This window comes from Mytilus galloprovincialis, chromosome 10, assembly GCF_965363235.1.
Source record: "Mytilus galloprovincialis chromosome 10, xbMytGall1.hap1.1, whole genome shotgun sequence".
NCBI classification, from domain to species: domain Eukaryota; kingdom Metazoa; phylum Mollusca; class Bivalvia; order Mytilida; family Mytilidae; genus Mytilus; species Mytilus galloprovincialis.
Window position 1 is genome coordinate 43,381,317 of NC_134847.1, and position 25,892 is coordinate 43,407,208.

General features: G+C 31.2%; 1 protein-coding gene across 1 annotated transcript; it reads left to right on the forward strand.

Moving 5' to 3' along the window:
- Window positions 1–437: 437 nt before the first annotated feature.
- On the forward strand, window positions 438–22,763 carry LOC143047606 (uncharacterized). The gene is made up of 5 exons (XM_076220740.1): window positions 438–570; window positions 5,317–5,403; window positions 7,197–7,433; window positions 8,047–8,154; window positions 15,579–22,763. The coding sequence occupies exons 2-5, from the start codon at window positions 5,340–5,342 to the stop codon at window positions 17,942–17,944; spliced, it is 2,775 nt and encodes a 924-aa protein (XP_076076855.1). The 5' UTR covers window positions 438–570; window positions 5,317–5,339; the 3' UTR covers window positions 17,945–22,763.
- The last annotated feature ends 3,129 nt before the right edge of the window (window positions 22,764–25,892 follow it).

Here is a 25,892-nt window from a genome sequence, read left to right on the forward strand (position 1 = left end):
TTGGATGCATAACTTTTTTCTGTTCTAGAGTTATGTCCCTTTTTGCATGGAAAAAATGCTGAATTTTTGTTTTCTGTTTTAGTATCCGTTTAGCCTCAACCAAATATTGTGAAACTTTATACACAATGCTATTACCATAAAACACAGATCAAGTTTCAAATTTATGTGCATCACTTTTACAGTTCTCTATATAGCTAGTTATTTCCCTTTATAGGTTGCACTTTGTAAATTATACAGAATTTCTCAAACCATGCCTTTTTGGGGGAGAAATAGAATATTCATATATTATTAATTTTGTTTACATACTGGTTCCCACTTCTGATCTATAGGTTGCATCTCATAGAGACATTACTTGGGAATGTTACCAGTAATTACATACTTGTTTTGGGCATATAAGATTTTTTTAATTTATGGAATTTTTTATTATTTTTCAGATAGCCTCGATCTACCATATCTATAGTAGAACACATGTGTATGGCATAATAAGTTTGTCTCTTTAACATGAATGAAATGGATCTTATACAAAATTTGAAGACAGAAAATTTGTGTGCTAAACCTGTTTTAAGACAAGTAAGTTATAGTCATTCTTCATATTCATTGAAAACCAATTTTTAAGTAAGGATTTTTCTCACCCTGACAGAGTAAAAAAGCAATTAAGACATATAGGTATGCTGTTTCCGGCGACAGTGGTGGCATCAGCAATATATGAGTTTGTGATTTAATAGCTTGTAGTGGTAGGTCAATGATATTTGGTATAAAGTTGTATAAGTATTGGCATAACTTGCTTCAATGGAGATTATTACGTACATGCATGATATGGATGAAAAAATACTTGCCTCCCCATGCCACTAAGCTTATATTCTTTTGAGAGTAACAAGAGCACTTCTATTTGCATTGCACATTTATTAAGATTAAGACAGATTACATCACATGACAAATATCATGAAATATGCCTCATTATTATACAAAGGGACACAATTCTAATGACTAAACCATAAAAAAGCATACTACCATACATATTACATAACATTAGGTATAATATAATAGATTTTTAGCTCACCTGGTCGAAGGGCCAAGTGAGCTTATGCCATCACTTGGCGTCCGTCGTCGTCTGTCGTCGTAAACTATTTCAAGAATCTTCTCCTCTGAAACTACTAGGCCAAATACTTCCAAATTTTAACTGAATGTTTCTTAGGGTATCTAGTTTATAAATTGTATCCGAAGTTTTGATCTATCAACAAACATGGTCACCATTGCTAAAAATAGAACATAGGGGTCAAATGCAGTTTTTGGCTTATATCTCAAAAACGAAAGCATTTAGAGCAAATCTGACGTGGGGTAAAAATGTTCATTAGGTCAAGATCTATCAGCCCTGAAATTTTCAGATGAATCAAACAACCCATTGTTGGGTTGCTGCCACTTAATTGGTAATTTTAAGGAAATTTTGCAGTTTTTGGTCATTATCTTGAATATTATTATAGATAAAGATAAACTGTAAACAGCAAAAATGATCAGCAAAGTAAGATCTACAAATAAGTTAATATGACCAAAATTGTCAATTGACCCCTTAAGGGGTTATTGTCCTTTAATGACAATTTTTCACAATTTGTTCATCATATTTGCTAACTTTAAAAAATCTTCTCCTCTAAAACTACTCAACCAAATTCAACCAAACTTCAACTGAATGATCAGTAGGGTGTATAAAATAAAGTTTGTGTTTTATTTTCTATTTGGTCAAAAAACATGGCCGTCATGGCTAAAAATAGAACACAGGGTAAAATGCAGTTTTTGGCTTATATCTCAAAAACTCCAGCATTTAGAGCAAATAAGACAAGAAGTTAAAGTATTTATTAGGTCAAGGTCTACCTGTCCTGAAATTTTCAGCCGAATTGGGTAACTGGTTTTTAAGGTATAATGCCCCTGAATTGATGATTTTAAAGAAATTTTGCAGTTTTTATACGACCGCAAAAATTTTAATTTTTTGGTCGTATATAGCTATCACGTTGGCGTCGTTGTCGTCGTCGTCGTCGTCAGAATACTTTTAGTTTTCGCACTCTAACTTTAGTAAAAGTGAATAGAAATCAATGAAATTTTAACACAAGGTTTATGACCACAAAAGGAAGGTTGGGATTGATTTGGGGAGTTTTGGTCCCAATATTTTAGGAATTAGGGGCCAAAAAGGGCCCAAATAAGCATTTTCTTGGTTTTCGCACTATAACTTTAGTTTAAGTGAATAGAAATCTATGAAATTTTGACACAAGGTTTATGACCACAAAAGGAAGGTTGGGATTGATTTTGGGAGTTTTGGTTCCAACAGTTTAGGAATAAGGGGCCAAAAAAGGACCCAAATAAGCATTATTTTTGGTTTCGCACAATAACTTTAGTATAAGTAAATAGAAATCAATGAAATTTTAACACAAGGTTTATGACCACAAAAGGAAGGTTGGGATTGATTTTTGGAGTTGAGGTCACAACAGTTTATGAATTAGGGGCCAAAAAGGGCCCCAAATAAGCATTATTTTTGGTTTTTGCACCATAACTTTAGTATAATTAAATAGAAATCTATGAAATTTAAACACAAGGTTTATGACTATAAAAGGAAGGTTGGGTTTGATTTTGGGAGTTTTGGTCCTAACAGTTTAGGAATAAGGGGCCCAAAGGGTCCAAAATTGAACTTTGTGTGATTTCATCAAAAATTGAATAATTGGGGTTCTTTGATATGCCGAATCTAACTATGTATGTAGATTCTTAATTTTTGGTCCTGTTTTCAAATTGGTCTACATTAAGGTCCAAAGGGTCCAAAATTAAACTTAGTTTGATTTTAACAAAAATTGAATCATTGGGGTTCTTTGATATGCTGAATTTAAAAATGTACTTAGATTTTTAATTATTGGCCTAGTTTTCAAGTTGGTCCAAATGGGGGTCCAAAATTAAACTTTGTTTGATTTCATCAAAAATTGAATAAATGGGTTCTTTGATATGCCAAATCTAACTGTGTATGTAGATTCTTAATTTTTGGTCCAGTTTTCAAATTGGTCTACATTAAGGTCCAAAGGGTCAAAATTAAACTAAGTTCGATTTTAACAAAAATTAAATTCTTGGGCTTATTTGATATGCTTTATCTAAATATGTACTTTGATTTTTGATTATGGGCCCAGTTTTCAAGTTGGTCCAAATCAGGATTCCATATCAAGTATTGTGCAATAGCAAGAAATTTTCAATTGCACAGTATTGCACAATAGCAAGAAATATCTAATTGCACAATATTGTGCAATAGCAATTAATTTTCAATTGGAGTTATCTTTCTTTGTATAGAATAGTAGTTGATAATATATGTTGGAAATTTGCCAGACATGACTATGATGTCATTTTCTATTTTTATTTGCCAATAACTTTATGTAAATAACTTCATTGGAAATTTGCCAATATAAAATGTTGCTGATGAAGCTTTTTTTCCTTATCTTATCTAAAATGTTTTTAGATAATGTATGTTGGACATTTGCCAGACATGACTATGATGTCATTTTCTATTTTTATTTGCCAATAACTTTATGTAAATAACTTCATTGGAAATTTGCCAATATAAAATGTTGCTGATGAAGTTTTTTTTTATTGTTTTATACAATAAACAATGTATATTCACTTTTACTACCAACCAATCTTTACCATTCAGTGATAACAAGGACTTTATTTTACATTTTAATATTTTATGATGTATTTAAAAGAGTAGTTATTGTTGCAAACTCTATTAGAAATTTGAATTGATATCAGATTTGGAAAAAGGGAAACGGGGATGTGAAAAAAAAGGGGGGGGGGGTTTAAATTTTTCTCATTTCAGATTTCATAAATAAAAAGAAAATTTCTTCTTACATTTTTTTGAGAGGATTAATATTCAACAGCATAGTGAATTGCTCAAAGGCAAAAAAAAACCTTTTAAGTTCATTAGACCACATTCATTCTGTGTCAGAAACCTATGCTGTGTCAACTATTTAATTTTAGATTTAAAAAGTTTGAAGAAGAAATCTTTAATTGATTTGTAAAATCTTGACATTTGTTTTGTGTAAAAAAAAACCATGTAATGTCAAAAATTTGATCACAATCCAAATTCAGAGCTGTATCACGCTTGAATGTTTTGTCCATACTTGCCCCAATTGTTCAGGGTTCGACCTCTGCGATCGTATAAAGCTGCGCCCTGCGGAGCACCTGGTTGGTTATTATCTTGAATATTATTATAGATACAGATAAACTGTTAATAGCAAAAATGTTAAGCAAAGTAAGATCTACAAATAAGTCAATTTGACCAAAATTGTCAATTGACCCCTTAAGGAGTTATTGCCCTTTAAAGACTTTTTTCACAATTTGTTCATCATGTTGACTTACTTTAAAAATTCTTCTCCTTTGAAACTGCTGTATCAATTTCAGCCAAACTTAGGCTAAATGAGTTTCAGAGTATCTAGTATAAATTTTATATTTTATTTCCTTGTATGTCAAGAAACATAGCTCCTATGGCTAAAATAGAACATAGGAGAAAATGATTTTTTTTTTTTGCTTTTGAAGAAAATAGGACGATTCAAAGAACATTTAAATAAATTGAAAAGCCAAAATAATCATTGATGAGAGATTTAACCAAAAAAATTAAGGTGAGCGATTCAGGCTCTTGAGAGCCTCTTGTTTCAATATCATACACTTTCAGCCCTACTAACATATTCTATTTTTTTGTTGTATAAAAGTATAAAAATAATGATAAGTTATATTTCAATATGTATTTGAATTTTATTTTTTTAAGATTTAATCTTTTTCACCCAAAAACGTAAAAAGTGAGGAATAATTTTGAATGGTGATAAAAAAGGGGAAGTAACTCTAGTTGAAATATGTTTGTAAAACAACAGTGCAATTTATTTACGACCTAAAGCTAAGGTAATTAGTGTTAATTAACAGTGTGTTTGACACCAAAGCTGTCAAGTGAAGCCATGCACTTAATGGGTCACTTAATTTGACAGTTTACACAGCTAGATGAACTTCCTGTTCATGGAAGAATTAAGAATTTGCCGGTATTTCAAAGAAATATTACTTATGAAATCAATCTCAAGGCTAAGAAATAAGGGTGAAAACGGGTCATTTTCGGAATTCCCGGGTTATTCAATGACCCGGTGGGTGTCCCGGGTGATCCCTCAGAATTGTGAAAATCTCGGGTCACACCCACAGAATAAGGGTCAGTTGACAGGTAAGCATATACATAACATTAGGTATAATATAATAGATTTTTTGAATATCATACACTTTCAGCCCTACTAACATATTCTATTTTTTTATTAGAGTTCAAGAAATTGAATTCCACAATGACAAAACTAGATAGAGAATTCCAGCATCTGCTGTCAGAAATCAGTGACAAGTTAATCACAGGTTTGTACTATATATACTACTAAAGAAAGGGACTGATTTCATTGAGCTGTAACTCCTCTGAAATCATACAAAGTCAGAAATATTTGTGATATGATGTATAATATAGTTTCTTATACTTCATTGTACCTCATAAATTTGTAATTAAACAATATATTTTTCCACAGAAAACACCAATTTAAAAAAAAAAATTTAACATCAGAGACTGTTATCGAATCGTGTCTTATACAACTCTCAAATAATGTACTGCCCCCAAATTATTAAATCTTTTTGTTTCAACACTTGCTTAATTGAACCATGATCTAGTGGGCATCTTCTATTGTAGCTTTTTTATTAAGAAAATTAAAACTTTTTGATACCACTACTTCAATGTTTACACATGTTCCAGTTAAAACAGGCTTCAGATGTATGTTTATGCTAGATTTTAAACAGTCTTTCTGTGTTTAATGATTTGCCACATCAAATGATGATTTAATGGTGGTAATTAAGCACAAATGTACTGGATAAGATGTACAATTCTTGCCAGATTTTGAATAAAACTTATACTTCCGGTTTATATTAGCAATATCTTGGACAAGTTTTATATTGGTGTGCAAATGCTGTTTAGCCTAAATCTTGTCTGTCATTCATTGTTTGGCATCCATTAACTTTTACAAAAATCTTCTCCTCTGAAACTACTTGGCCATTATTTAACCAAACTTGGCCATAATCATCAAAAGGGTATCTTGTATAAAAAAAAATGTGTCAGAAGACCCCCAGTCAAGATGACAGACATGGCTAAAAATAGAACATAGAAATGCAGTTTTTGGCTTATATCTCTAAAACTAAAGCAGTAAGAGAAATTTGACAATGTCAAAATGTTCATCGAGTTTAGATCTATCTGTCCTGAAATTTGCAGACAAATCAGCCAAGCTGTTGTTGGGTTGCTGCCCCTGAATTGGTAATTGTAAGGAAATTTTGCAGTTTTTATGCCCCACCTACGATAGTAGAGGGGCATTATGTTTTCTGGTCTGCGCGTCCGTTCGTCCGTCCGTCCGTTCGTCCGTCCGTCCGTCTGTCTGTCTGTCTGTCCGTTCGTCCGTCTGTCCCGCTCCAGGTTAAAGTTTTTGGTCAAGGTAGTTTTTGATGAAGTTGAAGTCCAATCGACTTCAAACTTAGTACACATGTTCCCTATGATATGATCTTTCTAATTTTAATGCCAAATTAGAGTTTTTACCCCAATTTCACAGTCCACTGAACATGGAAAATGATAGTGCGAGTGGGGCATTCGTGTACTGAGGACACATTCTTGTTAATCATCATTTTCATTATTATTATAGGTAGAGGTAAGCTGTAAACAGCAATAATATTCAGCAAAGTAAGATCTACAAATAAGTCAACATGACAAAAATTGTCAATTGACCCCTTGAGGAGTTATTGTCCTGTATAGTTTGTTGTCCCTCCTCATTGTCCTCTAACTTTTGCAAAATTCTTCTCCCCTGAAACTACTGAACCAAATTTAATCAAACTTGACCACAATCATTAATTGAGTATATAGTTTGAAAAAATGTGTCCGATGACCCAGTCTGCCAACCAAGATGGCAGACATGGCTAAATATGGAACATAGAGGTAAAATGTAAGTTTTGTCTAATTTTCAAATCGTTATACATAGAAAGAATCTGACAGGGCAAGCTTTGCCAACAGTTTGTTAAATTAACTCTGTGTATGATTTTAATGCTTACTAACAGTTACATGTTATATTTATATGTTTAATTGCATATATTTGATAACTCATTATTGTGGTTTGCATTTTCAGATAATATCCAGAAGATGGTATATATTTTGAGAGCTGAAAAAATTCCAGCTCAAGACCTTGAAACAGTAAAAACTGGTGAAAATGTATTTCATTTAATGACAAAACATGGCCTTTTGTCTAAAACAAAGACACAAATGTTAATAGATAACTTGAAAAAGATGAGATTACAGCCTATTGTAGATATGCTGGAGGAATTCAAATCTAAACATGAAGAAGAATTGAAACAACTAGAAGAAGGTAATTTATATATTTTCTACATTCATCATTTTTTGCAAAATTTGTTAAGGTAAGCATTTTGCTTGCCACAATTATAGAAGCAAAATGTAAATGATGTACCGGTATATGTGTTTAGATTTGCTGAAGGAATAATGTGGTGTCATGATAGGATATGATGTACCCTGTTAAAAGGTAAACATGCATGACATGACTGATTTTTACAGCCAGAACGGTAATGGTGTATGCACTGTAAACTAGACTTCAGACTTATACTACAAAGGGTAAACAATTTTGTTTGGTCAACATGGCTCTTCAAGTTAACTGGTTGACAGGTCTGCTGATCATTAGGTAGCTATATATATACCATTTGATTTTTACATGGATGAATTTGAAAAGAGTAGGAAATGAGAAGTGAGAGAAAAAGGCAGGATGAGCAACTGCATGGGCAAACAAAAAAACACTGGTTGACAATTTATGTAAAACAAGTCAGGATAAACTAATAAAAAAGATTCAGGCTGTTGGAAGCCTCATGATGTTTATAATTGGTAATTTATTGTCAGTCTTATGTAACAAAAAGGAAGTGGCACAACGTTCAAATCCATAGAGTTTTGATATTTTCATTATTTCTTTGAAGGGCCATGCAATATAAAAGAAGATATGGTTGTGGAACATTTTATGGAAACAAGTAAGCTGAAAGAACTTGAGGAGAAACTGAGATCAAAAAATTTTGTTACATTGTCAGGTATATAACTTCTAAAGGCAAAAATCATCTAACACACATTATGACAATTCAGGCCACTTACATATAATTATCTCAATGAAAAATACATGTCTAAAATTTAGCATTGACAACAATTTAACAATCAGTTGTTTAATTTTAATATACAATTCTTTTAATAGTATCAAATCCATATAATCATATATTTTAATAAGTGAAAAAGTCTAGTGTCATCAATTATTGAAATCTATTTTTTTTTAAAGTCAAATGATTCAGAGTTATCTACCCTTTACTATTAATTTGTTATAATAGAATCATATCTCAACTTTTAAAGAGTTTTAATCTTGAATCATTTACTTGTATGTCTTAGCACTATCCTATCTGATATTAAAGTATTGCTCTTGCATCAATTGAACACATGCATTTGATGAATGTACTAAGAGGGCAATTGCAGTCCATTAGTTGGTGATTATAAAATAGTCAGCACTATTATTGACAAAATCACAGTGTAGATACTATTCTGTACGATATCCGGAAGTCGCGATTTTCGAAGCGAGAACTTTTTGGATCACATTTTAAATTTGTTGGATATACTGTATTAAACGGTAAGACGTTCATCTGTACATTGCTTAATGATTAGTTCAGCTGACATTGATATTCAAAAATGGTTTATAATTAAATTTAGCCCATTCGTTATTCGTATCTTTGCCTTAATCAAGAAATTTTCAAGTGCATCACTAAGGAATTCAGTTGGTGAACCTCACCCTTACTGTACAAATTAACGTAAAAACCAGACTTAATTAACTAAATAAAGTATATGGACCATAATTTGCTATTGGGCTCCGTTTCCTATAACTATAGAAAAGTGATAAAATGTGAATTACTGTAAGAAAAGTTGTAACTACATATAAAGATGCCATTATTTTTATCAACATACAAGTGTATGCTACTTTTCCCTAGAAAAAAAATTGAAATATACGAATTTCAAAGATTCTACAACCGTATTTTTGTGTCGTTTCTCGCGTTACTTTTTGCTTCCGAAGAGCAAAACGCTGACTGATTTATAGATAATCGTCACCGGCAAATTCGTAACTTTTGCTTTCAAATAACAAAGAACATCGACCAATAAGAATAGTGAAAAGAAAATGCCGAGAACTATAAGTATTTATGTAGCAGATGTAAGAACAGTGGTGTGACTTTTGTGTCCGATTTCGTAACGCAAATTTTAGATGATGTAATCTGCTTTGTTGTAATAGAATTCTTAAAAACAATATGCAAATATGAACTCTCGCGAGATGTTCAAACAGGTAAATCAGAGATGATTTACATTCTTGTTTTGATCTTCGTAATAATTAAGTAAGAAAATGACGTTATCGTTATGCGTTACATTTCACACGAAACAGAAGTCCAGTTATTTATTAAAATTGTTTTTGTCCTTAAGTTCTAATCATTTCCGGTCATACGTGAAACATGTGACTAACATGTGATAACGCCATTACGGCCGGATGTACGAAATACTAGGTCTAAACATTGTTTTTGTTTCCAACGGGATGTTAGCAAACATAATCTGTAGACTTGTTTCGTCTTGTTTAAAAGAGAAAAATACAATTGTCAAAGAGATTGCGCCGGTGGTCTGTTATTTTTCCTATGTGCATAATGTTACATAAGATCCTGTGTAAAAATAAATGCCCAATGACTTGACAAAATCGATTTCATATTTGACAGACGTTAGAACACACTTCGTTTCCCGATAATGACGTGAAGAGTCCTTGGAAAAATCAATTGAAATTACGTCTCTTATCATTGTACCAATGCTCGTTGGATTGATTTAACTTCAGCAGTAAATATTACTGGATATTTTAGGTGAATAAATATAATTTAATAAAAAATACATGTTAATATACCGTTACACTTGGAATGTACAAAGTTGGCATCTTTGTCACAGTTTTTAATTAATATTTTTTATTCATGTTCTGCAAACACTTATCAGAAACGCAATAAACTTGTCAAAGGAGAAGTAAACTTTTACCATGCATGACTTGAAAGGAAGTACTTTATTGATTTTAGCCCACTAAAGTAGGTTAAAATGTGGAAACCATGTAGATGGTGTACAGGTCACAAGTATCACATTGTGCCTATTTTAAAGATTTTAATTCCAAGTTAGAAGTTTTTTTCTTTACTGGATTTAAAGAATGTTACATTGCCAATGATTTGGAATAAATTGTATATAACTGGAATATCAAAACCAAATATAAATACATTTTTTTGGCTTAAACATCAAGATACAACGATTATGGTATCCTGTATCAATGAAGAAAATATGGAAAATTCTGAATAAATTGTACTAATTGTTTTCAAAACAAGCACATATTTAGGAGTTTTATAATACTGTTACATTTAAGATGGATTTTAAGAAAAAGTATACTGTTCAGATTATTTTAAGCAGATTTTGCAATGAAATAAAACTAAAAAATGCTTTCGGTTTCTTATGGTTTCCTGTCAGGTTTAAAAAAAACTTTAATATAACATTGAAAATAGATTTTAAATATTAACATGAAGCAAGTAACACTAGTAATGTTGTTTATTTATGCCTTTTGAATTATATTGTGCAAAATAAAGAAAATAAAGATTGGTTTCCTGTTTGGTTTCATGTCACGTAAACGGTGAATCAAAATGTATTAATTTTTTCTCGAAAAACTCAATTGTTCCATTCATACTATTCTAACACCAACACAACCCACAAAATAAAAGTTAAAATTTTAGAACTTATAAAAAAGGATACAAAAAGAAACCAAAGGCCGAATACCAAATTATGGTCCATATGTTAAGTGGTGGTAAAGGTTTTAGCCAGATCTATGAAGCCAGAAATAAGAAAATTACACTTGTTTGAATTTCTCACTGTACGATCAGTCTCGCTTGTATATTTTGAAACTGTATGATCAGTCTTTATTTCACTGTATTCGAGTGGTGATTTCAAGTTATTTAAGATTCATTAGAAGATGGCAGTTTTCTAAATAACACAAATGTATTTCAATAAATTCATATCCTGAAAACTTATCAAACATGTTTTAGCTTGATAGGGTGTACTTGACCTACTAAATTAAGTATAAGGATGTTTGAATGTTGCTAAAACAGGAGGAAGGTTTGTTGTTTATATAAGTTTTAGAAATGTCTTCGTTATACTTAAAATTGTACAAACACACAGATTGAATTGCTTTATAAAAATGCATGTATTTACAAACATTCGAGGCCGTACTGTAGCCTTTAATTGATCACAGTTCCTTCACTTTGTTTTGGATGTAAATCTGTCTCTTTCACACTCAATTGTACACCACTTTGTAAAGCGGTGGTTTATAGTGATAATGAAGTCCGTCTTTCCGTTCGTTCGTTGGACCGGTACAACATGTTTCGCCGGTTTTGTAAGCGCATCTCCTCATTAACCACTTAATATACATTGGGGGTTCCAGTCATTTTTAAATGGAGAGGGGGTCCAATCCAGGAGAAAAGAGGATTCCAAATATATTATCCCTTACAAATGCATTGATAGGTAAAAAACGGTTTCAAATCGTCGGATCCCATTTTTCTTGAATCCGTCACTGGTATAAGTATTAATTATTTTTTCTCGGATTCCGTATCATAAATGATAATATAAAAAAGAAGATGCGGAATGATTGCCAATGAGGCAACCATCCACAAGAGACCAAAATTACACAGACATTGACAAATATAGGTCACCGTACGGCCTTCAACAATGAGCAAAGCTAATACCACAAACTCAGCTAGAGAAAATTAAAGGCCTTATTTATATAAAAAAAGGAATGTATTTCGAATTTTATTAAAAATCTTTTATGGGGTTTCTTTATATAAGATACGGACTTGAACATTGCATTATATGGAGACACCCATCCAACCGTGACCTCCAAAACCAATTGTTAAATTTTTCTAAATTGCACCATTTTTAATCAATTAATGTATTATGGACCTTATATTTCGAATTTTTGGTAAAAATATTTTTGATGTTTCTACATCTAAAATACAGACTTTGTCATAGCCTTATATTTGGTGTACCTATTTTATATCCACAACTTTCTTTCAGACACTTGTCATTGATAATGAATCTTTTTCAGATTCCTTATCATTTTTCAATTGTGCACCTCTGATTTTGATTTTTCGAAAATTCATCAGTTTTCTATTTTCATGATAAGGACTTTTCCACTACCTTATTGGATGGTACCCACTTACTATACGCAACTTTCAAAAACTTACCATATATTAATAAAACTTCCTCATATTCTTTATTAAATGATGCCCCTGTGCACCTATAATTTATTTTTTTTTGGTGGTTTATTTTTTTCCAAAACATGGACTATAGAAGTGGCGGGGTATAATTTCAATTCCTCAATACCTAAAGTTTTTAAACAAAGCTTTTTCTATCTATTTTTTTGTAATTTTAAAAGAGACAAGCTTGGTGCATGTTATCACCAATTGGTCAACGGCAGACGGTGTAAATAGTCTTTAAAAATGAAATAGTTTAACAGGTAACTGCAACGACACACTAATACAAAGTCCACAAGCGAATCATGTATTACTTTTTAGGCATTTGATTTTAAATAAGACTGACGGAACAAAAATATAATTTATATTTTGCCGTCTACAAAAATTATAAGAAGTATATTTGTATTGTCTGATAAAAGAAATTACACGTTATAGTTCCATGGACAGTTCATAATATCACATAGATACGTATATACCTTCAAATTGCCGTTGTTTATTTTCCTTCAAAATCTAGACTGATCATACAGACAAAAAATCTGAAATCGCTTCTAGAACACAGTCTGTTTTAGACTGATCGTACAGTAATTTATTTTGAGATCCTCAAGGAAAACATAATTTTTTATTTGAAATACGAACATTCTACTTAAATACGGTAAGAATATTGAAACAGTATATATTTAACTGTAAACTGATGCAAATATTTCCAATAAAAGATTATTTGCTTTGTACTACGAGAGCAAAATTGTCCATCGATTTCACTTTTTTCTATGAAGTTGGTGTGATGCACACGTATATTTTATATTGTAATGCATGTTTTTGTTACAGTTACTCATATTTATGATACTATACAAACATTGAAGATGTACAAAGCACTTTATAGATATAGGGGTAAACAAATGATGAGAAAAAACACCGAAACAAAACCGTTCTGTTAGCCAGTTGGAAATCCTCACTTCGAAAATCGAGACTTCTGGATAGCGTACAGAATAGTTTCTACACTGTGAAAAAATAAACAGAGAAAAGAAAAAATAACAGGCCATAAAACGCTTACAGAAACTATCAATAGATTATAGTTCAACTAATTGAGTTCAAGCTCTACATTAAAGACCAAATAGTTCTTTCAAGGTGGCTCAGGCCTATTGGAAATTTCTATCAGAAGTGCCGTATTTTTTGTTATTTTATTCTTTACAGAAAGTGAATCAAATTGGTTGACAAAAAATAGGGGGTCACGGACCATTTAAGCTCAAAATTTTACTTTTAAACAGGTATATAAAAGGGACCATTTTTCATTGAAATGATAGGGAAAATAGAGGTGTTGACATATTTTTATTGGAATATAAAAAAAACGTTCTATGACAATTGGTCTAGAACTGTAGCTTCAAAGAATGAGCAAACAAAAAAACATGGGTCACCGATAAGGAAAAAACATATTTTGCCCTAAAACCCAAATTTTGGCGGGAAAATGGTGAAAATGGGTGAAATGTCATCTTGACCCTTTAACAAATACACATAATAACGAAAATATTCTATGAGTCACATAAAAACAATGATTTAACATTTCTAATCAATCAAATAACTAACAATTGTGGTAAAGAGTTTGAGCTAGATCAACTGGAAGGTATCTATAGATCATGATCATTCAATAAGGGTCAACAAAATCCTGGTACCCCTATCAAAATGTAATGGAGTCTGTCAAAGTTTTGTAAAGAGAAATTGAATGGTATAATTATCATGTAACAATTGATTAACAGAATAATATGGTATTTTTAGCTCACCTGACCTGAAAGGTCAAGTGAGCTTTTCTCATCACTTGGCGTCCGTCGTCCGTCGTCCTGCGTCCGTCGTCCGTCGTCTGTAAACTTTTACAAAAATCTTCTCCTCTGAAACTACTGGGCCAAATTCTACCAAACTTGGCCACAATCATCCTTGGGATATCTAGTTTAAAAAATGTGTGGCGTGACCCGTCAAACCAACCAAGATGGCCGCCATGGCTAAAAAATAGAACATAGGGGTAAAATGCAGTTTTTGGCTTATAACTCAAAAACCAAAGCATTTAGAGCAAATCTGACATGGGGTAAAATTGTTTATCAGGTAAAGATCTATCTGCCCTGAAATTTTCAGACGAATCGGATAACCTGTTGTTGGGTTGCTGCCCCTGAAATGGTTATTTTAAGGAAATTTTGCAGTTTTTGGTTATTATCTTGAATACTATTATAGACAGAGATAAACTGTAAACAGCAATAATGTTCAGCAGAGTAAGACCTACAAATAAGTCAACTTGACCAAAATTGCCAGTCGACCCCTTAAGGAGTTATTGCCCTTTATAGTCAATTTTTAACAACTTTTCATCATTTTTTGTAACTTTTCTAAAAATCTTCTTCTCTAAAACTACTTTGCCAAATTTAATCAAACTTGGCGACAATTATCATTGTGGTTTATAGTTTAAAAAATGTGTCTGATGACCCAGCCTACCAAACAAAATGGCCGACATGCTAAAATTATAACATAGTGGTAAAATGCAGTTTTTGCTTTATATCTTTGAAACCAAGACATTTAGGGCAAATCTTTCAAGATTTTAATGTCCATCAGAATAAGATATATCCCCTCACAAATTTTCAGTTGAATCGGACAACCTGTTGTTGGGTTGCTGCCCTTAAATTGGTTATTTTAAGAAAATTTTGCAGTTTTTGGTTATTATCTTGAATACTATTATAGATAGAGATAAACTGTAAACAGCAATAATGTTCAGCAAAGTAAGATCTACAAATACGTCAGCGGATCAAAATTGTTAGAGGACCCCCTAAGGAGTTATTGCCCTTTAGAGTCAATATTAAACAACTTTTCCTCATTTTTGTAACTTGTATAAAAATCTTTTCTAAAACTACTTGGCCAAATTTAACCAAACTTGGCCACAATCATAATACTAGGGTATCTATTTTTAAAAAGAGTGTCTAATGACCCCGCCTACCAACAAAGATGGCCGACATCAGTAAACACATTAACAGGTGAGCGACACAGGCTCTTGAGAGCCTCTAGTTTAGTTTTTATTTTAAGTGAATAGCTATTTCCCATATTCATTTTGATTCTGAAATTGTAAATTATTGAGTGTTTTATTATTGCATGATTTTTTATTGAACAATATTTAGATTTGTTGTTATTTTGATATATTATAGGTTTACTTGGATCTGGGAAGTCTCAGCTGGCCTTGAAATATGCTTGTCAACAAAGAAAGGCTAGTAAAGATGGAGTCTGTTGGAGAATATCCTGCCAAGATAAAGTCTCTCTTTTAAATTCATTGAAAAAATTGGCAGATGGTTTGAATTTAAAACAAAAAAGTAAACAAATTGAAGGTGTTTCCAATGAGGAATCTTTGAATAACATACATGATTTGATTTTACACGAACTGAGATCAAAAGACCCAACTACGCATCATTTGATTATCTTTGATGATGTTACGGATAAAACAAAACTATCTGTCGAAAAACTGAAAAATTCTTTTTTAAAAATGAATATGACAATCCTTGCTACCACATGGAACTCAGCTTTTTGTGATGAAGCAAATCTTATTAATGTAAATGGTTTCACTAAAGACGAAGCTGTCCAATTTTTGAAAAAGAAAGATGAATTAAGTCAGGAAGAATACCAGAGCTACAGAGAGCTGGCTGAGTATTTAAGTTGTCTTCCACTGGCAATGTATGGTGTAAAGACTCGGTTAGTTTCACATAAATTAACACCAAGAGGATTTTTAAAGAATTTTACAGGCAGGCGATCGTTAGAAATGATCGATGGGTATTTATCTTCCTCCTTGGACAGAAAACTCTTTGGAGTTTTAACTGAGTTTCTGAATGTTCTTAAACGAGATGAAGTTGCTGAAGTGTTTGACATGGTGCTCATTCTCCAATTCTTGTCACTGGAAGATATTCCAATTTTACTTTTCCAGTTTTTGCCTGCAAATGAAGGAGAAGGAGATCAAGGAAATCAAGAAAGCTTCATAGAAGCAATGCAGAAATTTTCACTAGGTTTATTGAGGGGTGAAGATGATGAAAGATTTATAAACACTCATTTAGCAGTTACAACAACAATTGATGAGTATACTTCAATTGAAGATAAAGTCCGTCTTTTGAAGAAAGTTCTGACGTCCTTGATGTGGCTTCTAGATAAAGATAACATTAATGATAAAGATTACAAACGAAACAATGACCTCCTCCCTCATGCCATTTCTGTTATTCGCCGCTATGAAATGCTCAGGGAAGATAATCAACACCTACTTGAAGACTTTGAATTAAATGTGCTTGTGACATACGTGTATGATTTGGTTGGGTATACATACAACTTTTTTGGTATGTTGCTTAATGCTGGTGAATATTCAACTGCAGCTAAGAATACATGCTTTGTATTAATTGGAATGACAGAAGCTGCAATTGAAGAAATAGCTGAGAAAGAATCTCCAAGAGATGAGAATTATAAATCATGGGAACATTTTGCTAGATGTAAAGCTAAAATTTTATTTGAGAAATTGCAGGCTGTGATTTCAAACCCAAATAATCAGCAGCTATTACAGAAAATGGCGTTAGCTTTCATAATCAATAAGTACAGAGGACAAGAACACATTGACTTGCTAGAAGAATATCTCGAACATAAACTTAAAAAAGAGTATACACTTTCAAAAGCAGAATATAATAAGTTATGTAAAAACAAACTTGCAATTGCACCCGAAAATCATCTTGGGGAGCAGTTTATATATGAACTAATTCTTCAAGTATTTTACACATTTGGGAGAAGAATATTTTACTTGGGGGATTCTGCAGACAAGAAGATAGCAAGAGTTTTTACCCATTCATTGTTTCTTGCTCGAGAATTTGGAGTTATTATTGAAGAAAAATGTAAACAATGGAATCATCCCAAGAAGTTATATGTCATGTCAACTGAACTCAGTGGCACATTGGAGCAGCTATTTGATGATCGAGCAAATCTTAAACTAAAAACTTTTAACAATCTTGAGCATGCTGCATCACGTATCGTAGAATTACAGGAAACTGAATCATCATACTTTATCTTTGGCATAATCAAAACTGGGCCTGACAGTCTCCATCATCGAAAAATTTGCTTAAAAAGATTGGTCCGATGTTATACTGCTTTGGCTGAGTTGACAACAGATGAAGAAAAGAGGAGAGAAATAAATGAAAAGGCACATCAATGTAATACTAAACTTGCAGAACTATCTTCTAAATGGCCCTTCAGACAAACTGGTGCTGATTTAAGAATGGGGGAATGTTTTCTTATGCTCGAAAAATATGAAGAAGCAGAGCTTCAATTCAGGAAGGTTGCCCCAGTACAAAGCTTCCAAAATAATGATATTGACCATTCAGTATTAAATTTTCATGAACTTCGAGCAATAAAGGGACTAATAAAGTGCTATGACCAGTGTGAAAGAAAGGATGAAGCAAAAGCTTTAACAGAATGGTTGAAGGCTAGACTGCATGCATCAAACGAAGTAGAGGAACTAGCTTACATGAACTTTAGTGAAGTACGGATATAGTCTAAACCATTAAACCATTACAGTTTATTTCAGCATGATTACCTGTACAGTTCCTGTCTTATAAAACCTATTTAATATATTGTACTGAATTTTTCTTTTAAGGTGAAAAAAAATTTACTTACGGAACTTATTATAGTATAGTCTTCTAATGATTGGAACAATGGTATAAAGAAACCATTCATTTTGTCTATTGGTTATTTTGTCAGTTCTTCTATTTTAAACTTAAGCTTTGTATCTGCAACTGCTCCATATAACCACCAACTGGATTTCAGTCACCACTTAAGCACATATTTTTAGTATATAAATGATATTGTAAACATGCAATTTTTAAATCATATTTAATTTTTTTATTCAAATGAATTTTTTGATTTCCAATGACAAAAACTTTACCTAATCTACAATGCAGCTCAAATTTGCAGGACCTCATTAAACAATGACATAGATTCAGTGAGACTTCAAAGAATCTCTTTAGAAAAGAAAATGTGCATCTTTTGTTTATTATTTTTATCTAAAAACAATTGGAGTTATATACAAATCTTTGTTTTATGAAATGCCTTGTTTTATACAGAAGTGGAAATGAGGGTAATAAACTTTTAGGGATACAGACAAATGATGTAGAGTCTTTCTAGTATATTTAATTCTGATGATATGAATTAATCCCTTATGTACAATATGTTGTAATGTTATGTTAATAACTTAATTTAAGTCAGGGGCCTGTTGTTCAGTGGTTGCATGTTGTTTGTTGTTGTGTAGATCATAGCCATATCTAGTTTTTCGCTTTTAATATAGATTAGACTGATGTTTTCTTGTTTGAATTATTTTATGCTAGTCATTTTTGTGACCTTTGCTTGCTGTTCAGTGTGAGCTTATACTATATCTTGAAGGCTGTACTTTAACCTATAATTGTTAAATTAATTTTTACAAATTTTGACTTAGATAAAAATTTGTCTCATTGGCACTAGTACATCTTCTTAATAATCATATAGTTCCAGATTGGGTTTTTATTGACGTATAATATTTTTTTTGCATCATCATCAGTTTTGTCAAAGTGTAACTAAATGTTAATTATATGCCTTTAAGAAGAATTTTAAAGATTTAGACAAACTTTCAGAAAATGATTTTTTATGTTGTAGGTACTAGCTATTTTAATATGTATGAAGAGGTACATGTAGTATCTTGCCATTTTGAGTACTCTAACGAATGAAATTAATATTAGCTACTCCTCTGTCAGACTAGAACTCTATGGTTATTAAGAAAGTATAATTTGAAATTAACGTTTCGAGGGTTAATATCAGACCTTCAAAAACATTATTGTATGTAAATCTGTAGAAATTGATATTTGAAGTTGATTGTACATGAAAGTTATGATTGCTATTTTATAATTAGACTTTTCTTCAAAATGTGTATGTTATGAACCGAAAATGTATGTACAAAAATGAAACTTATAAAAAAAGCAGGCCTATAATTTTTCATGACAGATGAATCTTTTGTCTTTAAAAGACTCATCAGTGACACTTGAATGAAAAAAGGTCAAAAGGACAAATAAGGAACTAAGTTGAAGAGCTTATATTTATGTTTTTGTCTGTAGTATGGCATTATTTTTTACATGCCTCACACGAGCTCTAGTAGGATTTCATTAAAATAAAACAAACTTAACACTGTTGTTGTAATTGTTGAATGCAGTCTTTCTTTTTCTTGTTTATCAATCAAGAGTAATGGGACTTTATAATAGTCATATTTAAGCAATAATTGCACATGAAATGATATCTTCACCCAACTTTTTTACAGAGACAATTCACTGACTTCTAATAAGATGCCTAAATTATTTATGCAATTAATTTCAAAATTACAACACAAGTCTATCAAACGTTCTAAATGCAGCTGCTTAAAAGAAATAGTTTTAATTTCTTTAAGTAAACACATTACAGTAGAAGTGAAACACTGTTTTGTGCATTTGTTGTACGTCATATTTAAATGGTTAAGGAAATTTGTTTTCATGAAAATTTAAAAAAACAGTTTGATTAAATCATAACTTTGTGTGCGCACGAATTTCATAAGATTGTTAAATATGGGAAAAGTGATTCTATGCAATAAAATAAATATTCTCTGTGATAAATTCAAAAAAGTTTATATATGATGTTCATTATTAACCTCATTATTAACCTGATTTTCGAAGAAAATATCGGCTAGTGATTTGATGATGTAAGGTGGGCGGGTATGCCTGTATTTTTGAAAATATTTAATATTGTATTTGAAAGTGGTATTATACCTGACTCATGATCAAAGGGTTTTATCTGCCCTATTTTTAAAAAGAAAGGTGATCCTGCAAATGCTGACAACTATAGAGGTATTACAATATTGAGTTGTTATGGAAATTGTTTACATGTATTTTGAAGAATAGATTGTTCAATTATTTTGAAAGTTTATGATTATTATGTGAAGAACAGGCAGGCTTCAGAAAGGGGTATGGCACTGTTGATCATATCTTTAATTTGAAATGTCTCATTGATTTTTATTTATTTAGAAGAAAAAAATTGTATTGTGCTTTTGTTGATTTTCGTAAGGCTTTTGACTCTGTTAACAGAATATTATTATGGCAAAAATTGTTACTCAATGGTATAGATGGTAAATTGCTGATTGTATTATAAAACTTGACTAAAAATTCAAAATCTTGTGTAAGAGATGGATCTAATTGTTCAGATTTTTTTGCATCTAATATTGGTGTGAGGCAGGGTGAAAACCTGTCGCCCCTATTATTTTCTATTTTTCTTAATTATTTGACTGAGTTTATGTCACATGCTTATAGTGGTCTGAATGATGTTTGTAATATGTCTCATTTACTGTTAGACAATGATGATATTGAAGTGTATTTTAAATTGTATCTGTTGTTATATGTGGATGACACAGTCATTTTTGCAGAATCTGCAGTTGAGTTACAATCAGCATTGAATGCAATGTATGATATTTATAATGATTTATTTGCAAGCAGTGAACAATCAATTATCAAAAACAAAACAAAACAAGAAACAGATTCTTCTTAATATTTTATTTTCATTCAAATAGAAAGGCAATAAGGGTACTATACATATTACAATTTGATGGAAATTTGAAGAATAAACACAATTTCTACATCATATGGTTACATTTACGACAAAATTTATGTCGATAAAAAACCTCCTGATCTGAGTCCTAATCTCCTAACCAAAATTCCAAATCTCCCGATCTGAGTTTTACAGTCCATCACATGTATGTGTATTTATATTGTGAAACATGGAATCTCAAAGTTGCAATACTGAAAAAACCAATGTTGTTGTATTTTCTAAAAGCCGACAGGCTGATAATGTTCATTTTATATATAATAATGACCGTTTATCTGTTATTGATGAATTTCAATATTTAGGTATTTCATTTTCTAGAAAAGGTACTTTTCATGTTAATAAATCTAGACTGGTTCAACAAGCCAGAAAAGCAATGTTTTATGTATTACGTAATTAGGCAAGAAAATTGTATTTACCTTTATATGTATTGTTACAACTTTTTGATGCTATGGTTGGCCCTATATGAGGGGGAGGACAGGGGTAAGGGAGACAGGGAGAAAGGGGGTAGGAGAAAGGAGAAAGGGGGTAGAAGAAAGGAGAGGAAGGCTGGTAGAAAGGAGAAAAAGTTGGAGAAAGGAGAAAAAATAAAATATCTCTCCTTTTAAAAAATGATCTAATATTTCAAGAAAAAATATCTCAAAAGGAGATGTTTTATTCTAATGGGAGAAAGGAGAACGGGGGTATGAGAAAGGAGAAGAGAGGTGGGAGAAGGGAGAAGGGTACCCCCCTGTCCTCCCCCTCCTATATTAATGTATGGTGCAGAAGTTTGGGGGTATGAGAAAAATGACGTTATTGAATCATTGCTCTTAGAATTTTGTAAATATATAATGAAAGATAAAAAAAATGTACAGCTAATTGCATTGTTAATGTTGAACTAGGTAGAGTACCAATGTCTGTTAATATTAAAGCAAGAATGGTTGGTTTTTGGAAATGTATTGTTTACTGGCAAAAAAGAGAAAATTTCTCGTACATTGTATGAAATGCCATATAAACTTGATTCTGGTAATGTTTACCACTCTAAGTGGTTGAATTGTGTAAAAGATATTATATCTGAATGTGGTTTTATTAACGCCTGGAATAATCAATATATAGATACAAATTGTCAGTTGTCTAAAAATGTGAAACAGTATTACCACAATTTGTTTGTAAATGAATGGAAGGCTCAGAATTTTAATACGTCAAAATGTTTAAATTATAGAATGTACAAGTCTGAGTTTGGTTTTGAAGATTATTTAACTACATTGCCTTTTGATCTAAGAATTAATTTGTGTAAATATAGGTGCAGTAGTCATATGTTACATAGTGAATGTGGTAAATTTTATAGCATTGATAGATCAGAAAGAATATGTGATTTATGTATCAGCAATGTGCTAGAAGATGAATTTCATTATATATATGATTGTACTTTCTTTAATGCTGAAAGGCTGAAATTTTTGCCTGCAGATATTTGTAAAGTTACAAATACTATGAGTTTCTCTAATTTAATGAACAGCTAAGATACATTTGTTCTTGTTGGTTTAGCCAAGTTCTGTAAAATTGTAATGTCAATTTAAAAATGATATTTACCTTCCCATTTATTCATGCATTTGTAAATATGTTTATTCATGCATTATATCTTATTTGTTATATTGTTGTACTATCATGCCTCATGTGAGGCCTTTAGTGAAATAAAATGTTTCAAATGTTTCATGTTTCAAATGTATTAATGATAAATGACATTTTGGATTTTTTTCTCTTCTTTCATAAATTACATTAAAATAAATTGTTTTAGGTGTGTTTGTTATTCTGTATAAACTAATTTTCTGAGTGCTATATATGTAATTTTTGTTGTGTGTGTTAATTTAAAACTTTTACTTGATCCAATTTTGGGTTCCAGATTTGCCAATTCATAAGATAATAATGTATTTTTATATTTTAAAAAGTTAAAGTTAAGATAAGTTGCAGATCTTTATTATGTTACAAATGAAAGAAAAATATTAGGAACTATCCACCATATATATTGTTTGATAACAAAAAGTGTTTTAAAGTGATTTTCACCGTATATCAAGATAACACACCATCTGGTAATTGTCAATCACCCAATTATAGTTTGAGTGACAGATTTATTTGAAAACTATTAATTATATTTGATTATAATTGAAAAAAAAAATTACATCATATCTAATTTTAGAGTCAATGGTTAGAATGTAAATCGTATATGATTTTAGATTTACTTTATTTTCCTTTGAACAGAAAAGGTTTGGTTAAATCATAGGTACATGTAATTTTAGATTTACATTATTTTCCCAATGAACAGAAACGGTTTACCTAAGAAGTATTTCATCAAAAATTTAATCCGCGAGGTTCTTTGATATGCTGATTCTAGCAAAGTACTTCGATTTACCGTATTGGGCCATATTAAATAGGTAAATGTCCAATTTCTATTTTTTCAGTTCTTTGACCACATTTATTTTGTGTTACAAACCCATGCTGTATCAAATATATATTCAATCACAATCCAAATTCAGAGCTGTTTAAAGCTTAAACGTTGTGTCAATACTTGCTCAACTGTTCATGGTTCGACTTCTGCAGGGAAATCCGGTTTGCTGTCTCTCTGACAACCTCTTGTTCATATATGGTTTAACTGTCTAATTAGGCATCTACAATTTCCTGTTATTCATGAACTTACCTTATTTGGGATGTCTGCATTTTCATATTAATGTGTAATATAGTTGTTTTCAAAAAGTTATTTACCAATGTAGAAACTTATTTTATAATTTTATATGAATTTGATCATACCAAGAGTGAGTTCTGTTTTGCTGACATAATATCTTTCTTTAAAATATTCAAATGGTTATAATTAAAGATACATGCATTTACAAGAAGAAATACTGTGTAGCAAATCCACTACAGTTTTTAGATTGCAGGACAGCTTTTTTTATGGACTTTGGTGTAGATAGCACTTGTTCATTAATTTCGCATATTTCCTTTTTTGAAGAGTCTGATGATGTATATGTTTACACCCCATTTACAATACTTAGTTATTAAATTGTTATCACAAGTGTGAAGCGTGAAGTAAATATCAATGTTTGTTAACCTAATATTTTCATTACTTCTTTATTGGTGCAATTTTGATATAAGTTTCAAGTTTGCACAATAGTAAACTATATTTTTGATTAAGAAGAGATTTACAGTGTTTGCTTGAGAATGCAACATCAAAAACTACTCACTATAGTTATACATTGCTACTGAAATTTCATATCGTATGGCCTTTTATAACCCTTTTTGTCTCGCCTTGGATTCAAAAAGAGAGACATAGGTACGTTGTTTGAGGCGTCCACGGTGGAAGCGGGATCAACAATGTATGACTTTGTGATAAGGTCTAATTTGTGGTGAATCACTAGTGGTAGGTCAATGCTATTTGGTATCAAGTTTTGTTAGCATTGCCACATCTCATCATTGAGATTGTTTACCCCTGGGACTTCATTCATGTTTAAATGGACTTTCAAAATGAATATTTGCATAACTCACATGTTAAAGTATTGCTAATTTAATTTCTACATTTGTAAAAAGACTAAGACATATTTCTGTGTTAACGGTTTTAGTGTTTTTCTACGTGTCTGTTATTGATAGTGCAGTATAAATTTTAAATCTGTTTGAATGTGATAATGTCATGACATGGCATAGTAATAAACACATATATAGCATGCATAATTGTATTTGTTTTTGGAGTATTTGTGATAATTTTTTTCAAATTTTGGTTTTAATTTTTCTTTGATCTATACCTTGTCTGAGTCCTTGATCATCATGCCATATTTATTATGTGTTGATTTTAATTAATTACAGACTATTTGAAATCTCTGTATGCTACTCTTTACAAATAAGTTATATCATCCATCACACCATATTGCATTATACATGAGTGATTTTCTGTACCGAAAATCTAAAAAAATAAACACATCAAAAGAAATAATTTAAAAGAATTGTAATGCAAAACTGTTGGTGCAATCATATTTTGATAACTTATCATGTATCAAAATATAAAACTGTCATGATGTATAATTTAACTGATAGTTTAAGAAGGGTTATTTTCTAAGGGCATTACCTAAAAGTTGACAAACATTCAAAATATGATTTTGTTTTAATTTCAAACATTACCAATGTGTTACTGCTTTGCAGGTAAATAATTCTGGGGATGGTTTAAGGATTTGCTAATCATGTTTTAAAAAGATAAGAAAGTGAACATTGATGGTCCTTTTAATTCTGTTGACGGTTATGATTTGTCTCTCTCTACACTACACTTCTACACAATCTTATCCAAAAACAAAGTTTTCATATTTATTTAAATGGTCTTTTGACAAAAGTCATTGCAAATTTACTTGCTGTAACTCGTTCAAATCTTTTTTTGTAACGAAAAAGTAAAATATGCATGATACATTTACTGGAAATGTGGAGATATAATTGAAGCTTTAAATTTTCTTCTGGACAACATACAATTGCATATGTGCGTATCGGTGATGAAGTGTATCGACAAGTAGTAGGTATTCCTATGGGCACTAACTGCGCCCTTTAATAGCAGATTTATTCCTATATTGCTATGAATCTCAATTTATGACCAAACTCTCTAAAGACACGGCGTTGTTACATTTGGTTAATACACTCAACAATACCTTCCGTTATCTGTATGATATTCTTTCGTTGAATAATCCAGAGTTCTCTTAATATACTATCGAAATTACCCAAAAGAACTTATTTTAACTAAATCTAACATAAACAGCAGTAGTTGTCCTTTTCTAGATTTAGACATTTCAATTTCTAAAGGATAACTCCATACTAAAATTTACGACAAAAGAGACGATTTGTGAATTTCC

Coding starts and splice junctions, on each gene's coding strand:
- LOC143047606 (XM_076220740.1), top strand. CDS start 5,340: ATGACAAAACTAGATAGAGAATTCCAGCATCTGCTGTCAGAAATCAGT. Junction 5,404..7,196: donor CAGTGACAAGTTAATCACAG/GTTTGTACTATA, acceptor TTGCATTTTCAG/ATAATATCCAGAAGATGGTA. Junction 7,434..8,046: donor ATTGAAACAACTAGAAGAAG/GTAATTTATATA, acceptor ATTTCTTTGAAG/GGCCATGCAATATAAAAGAA.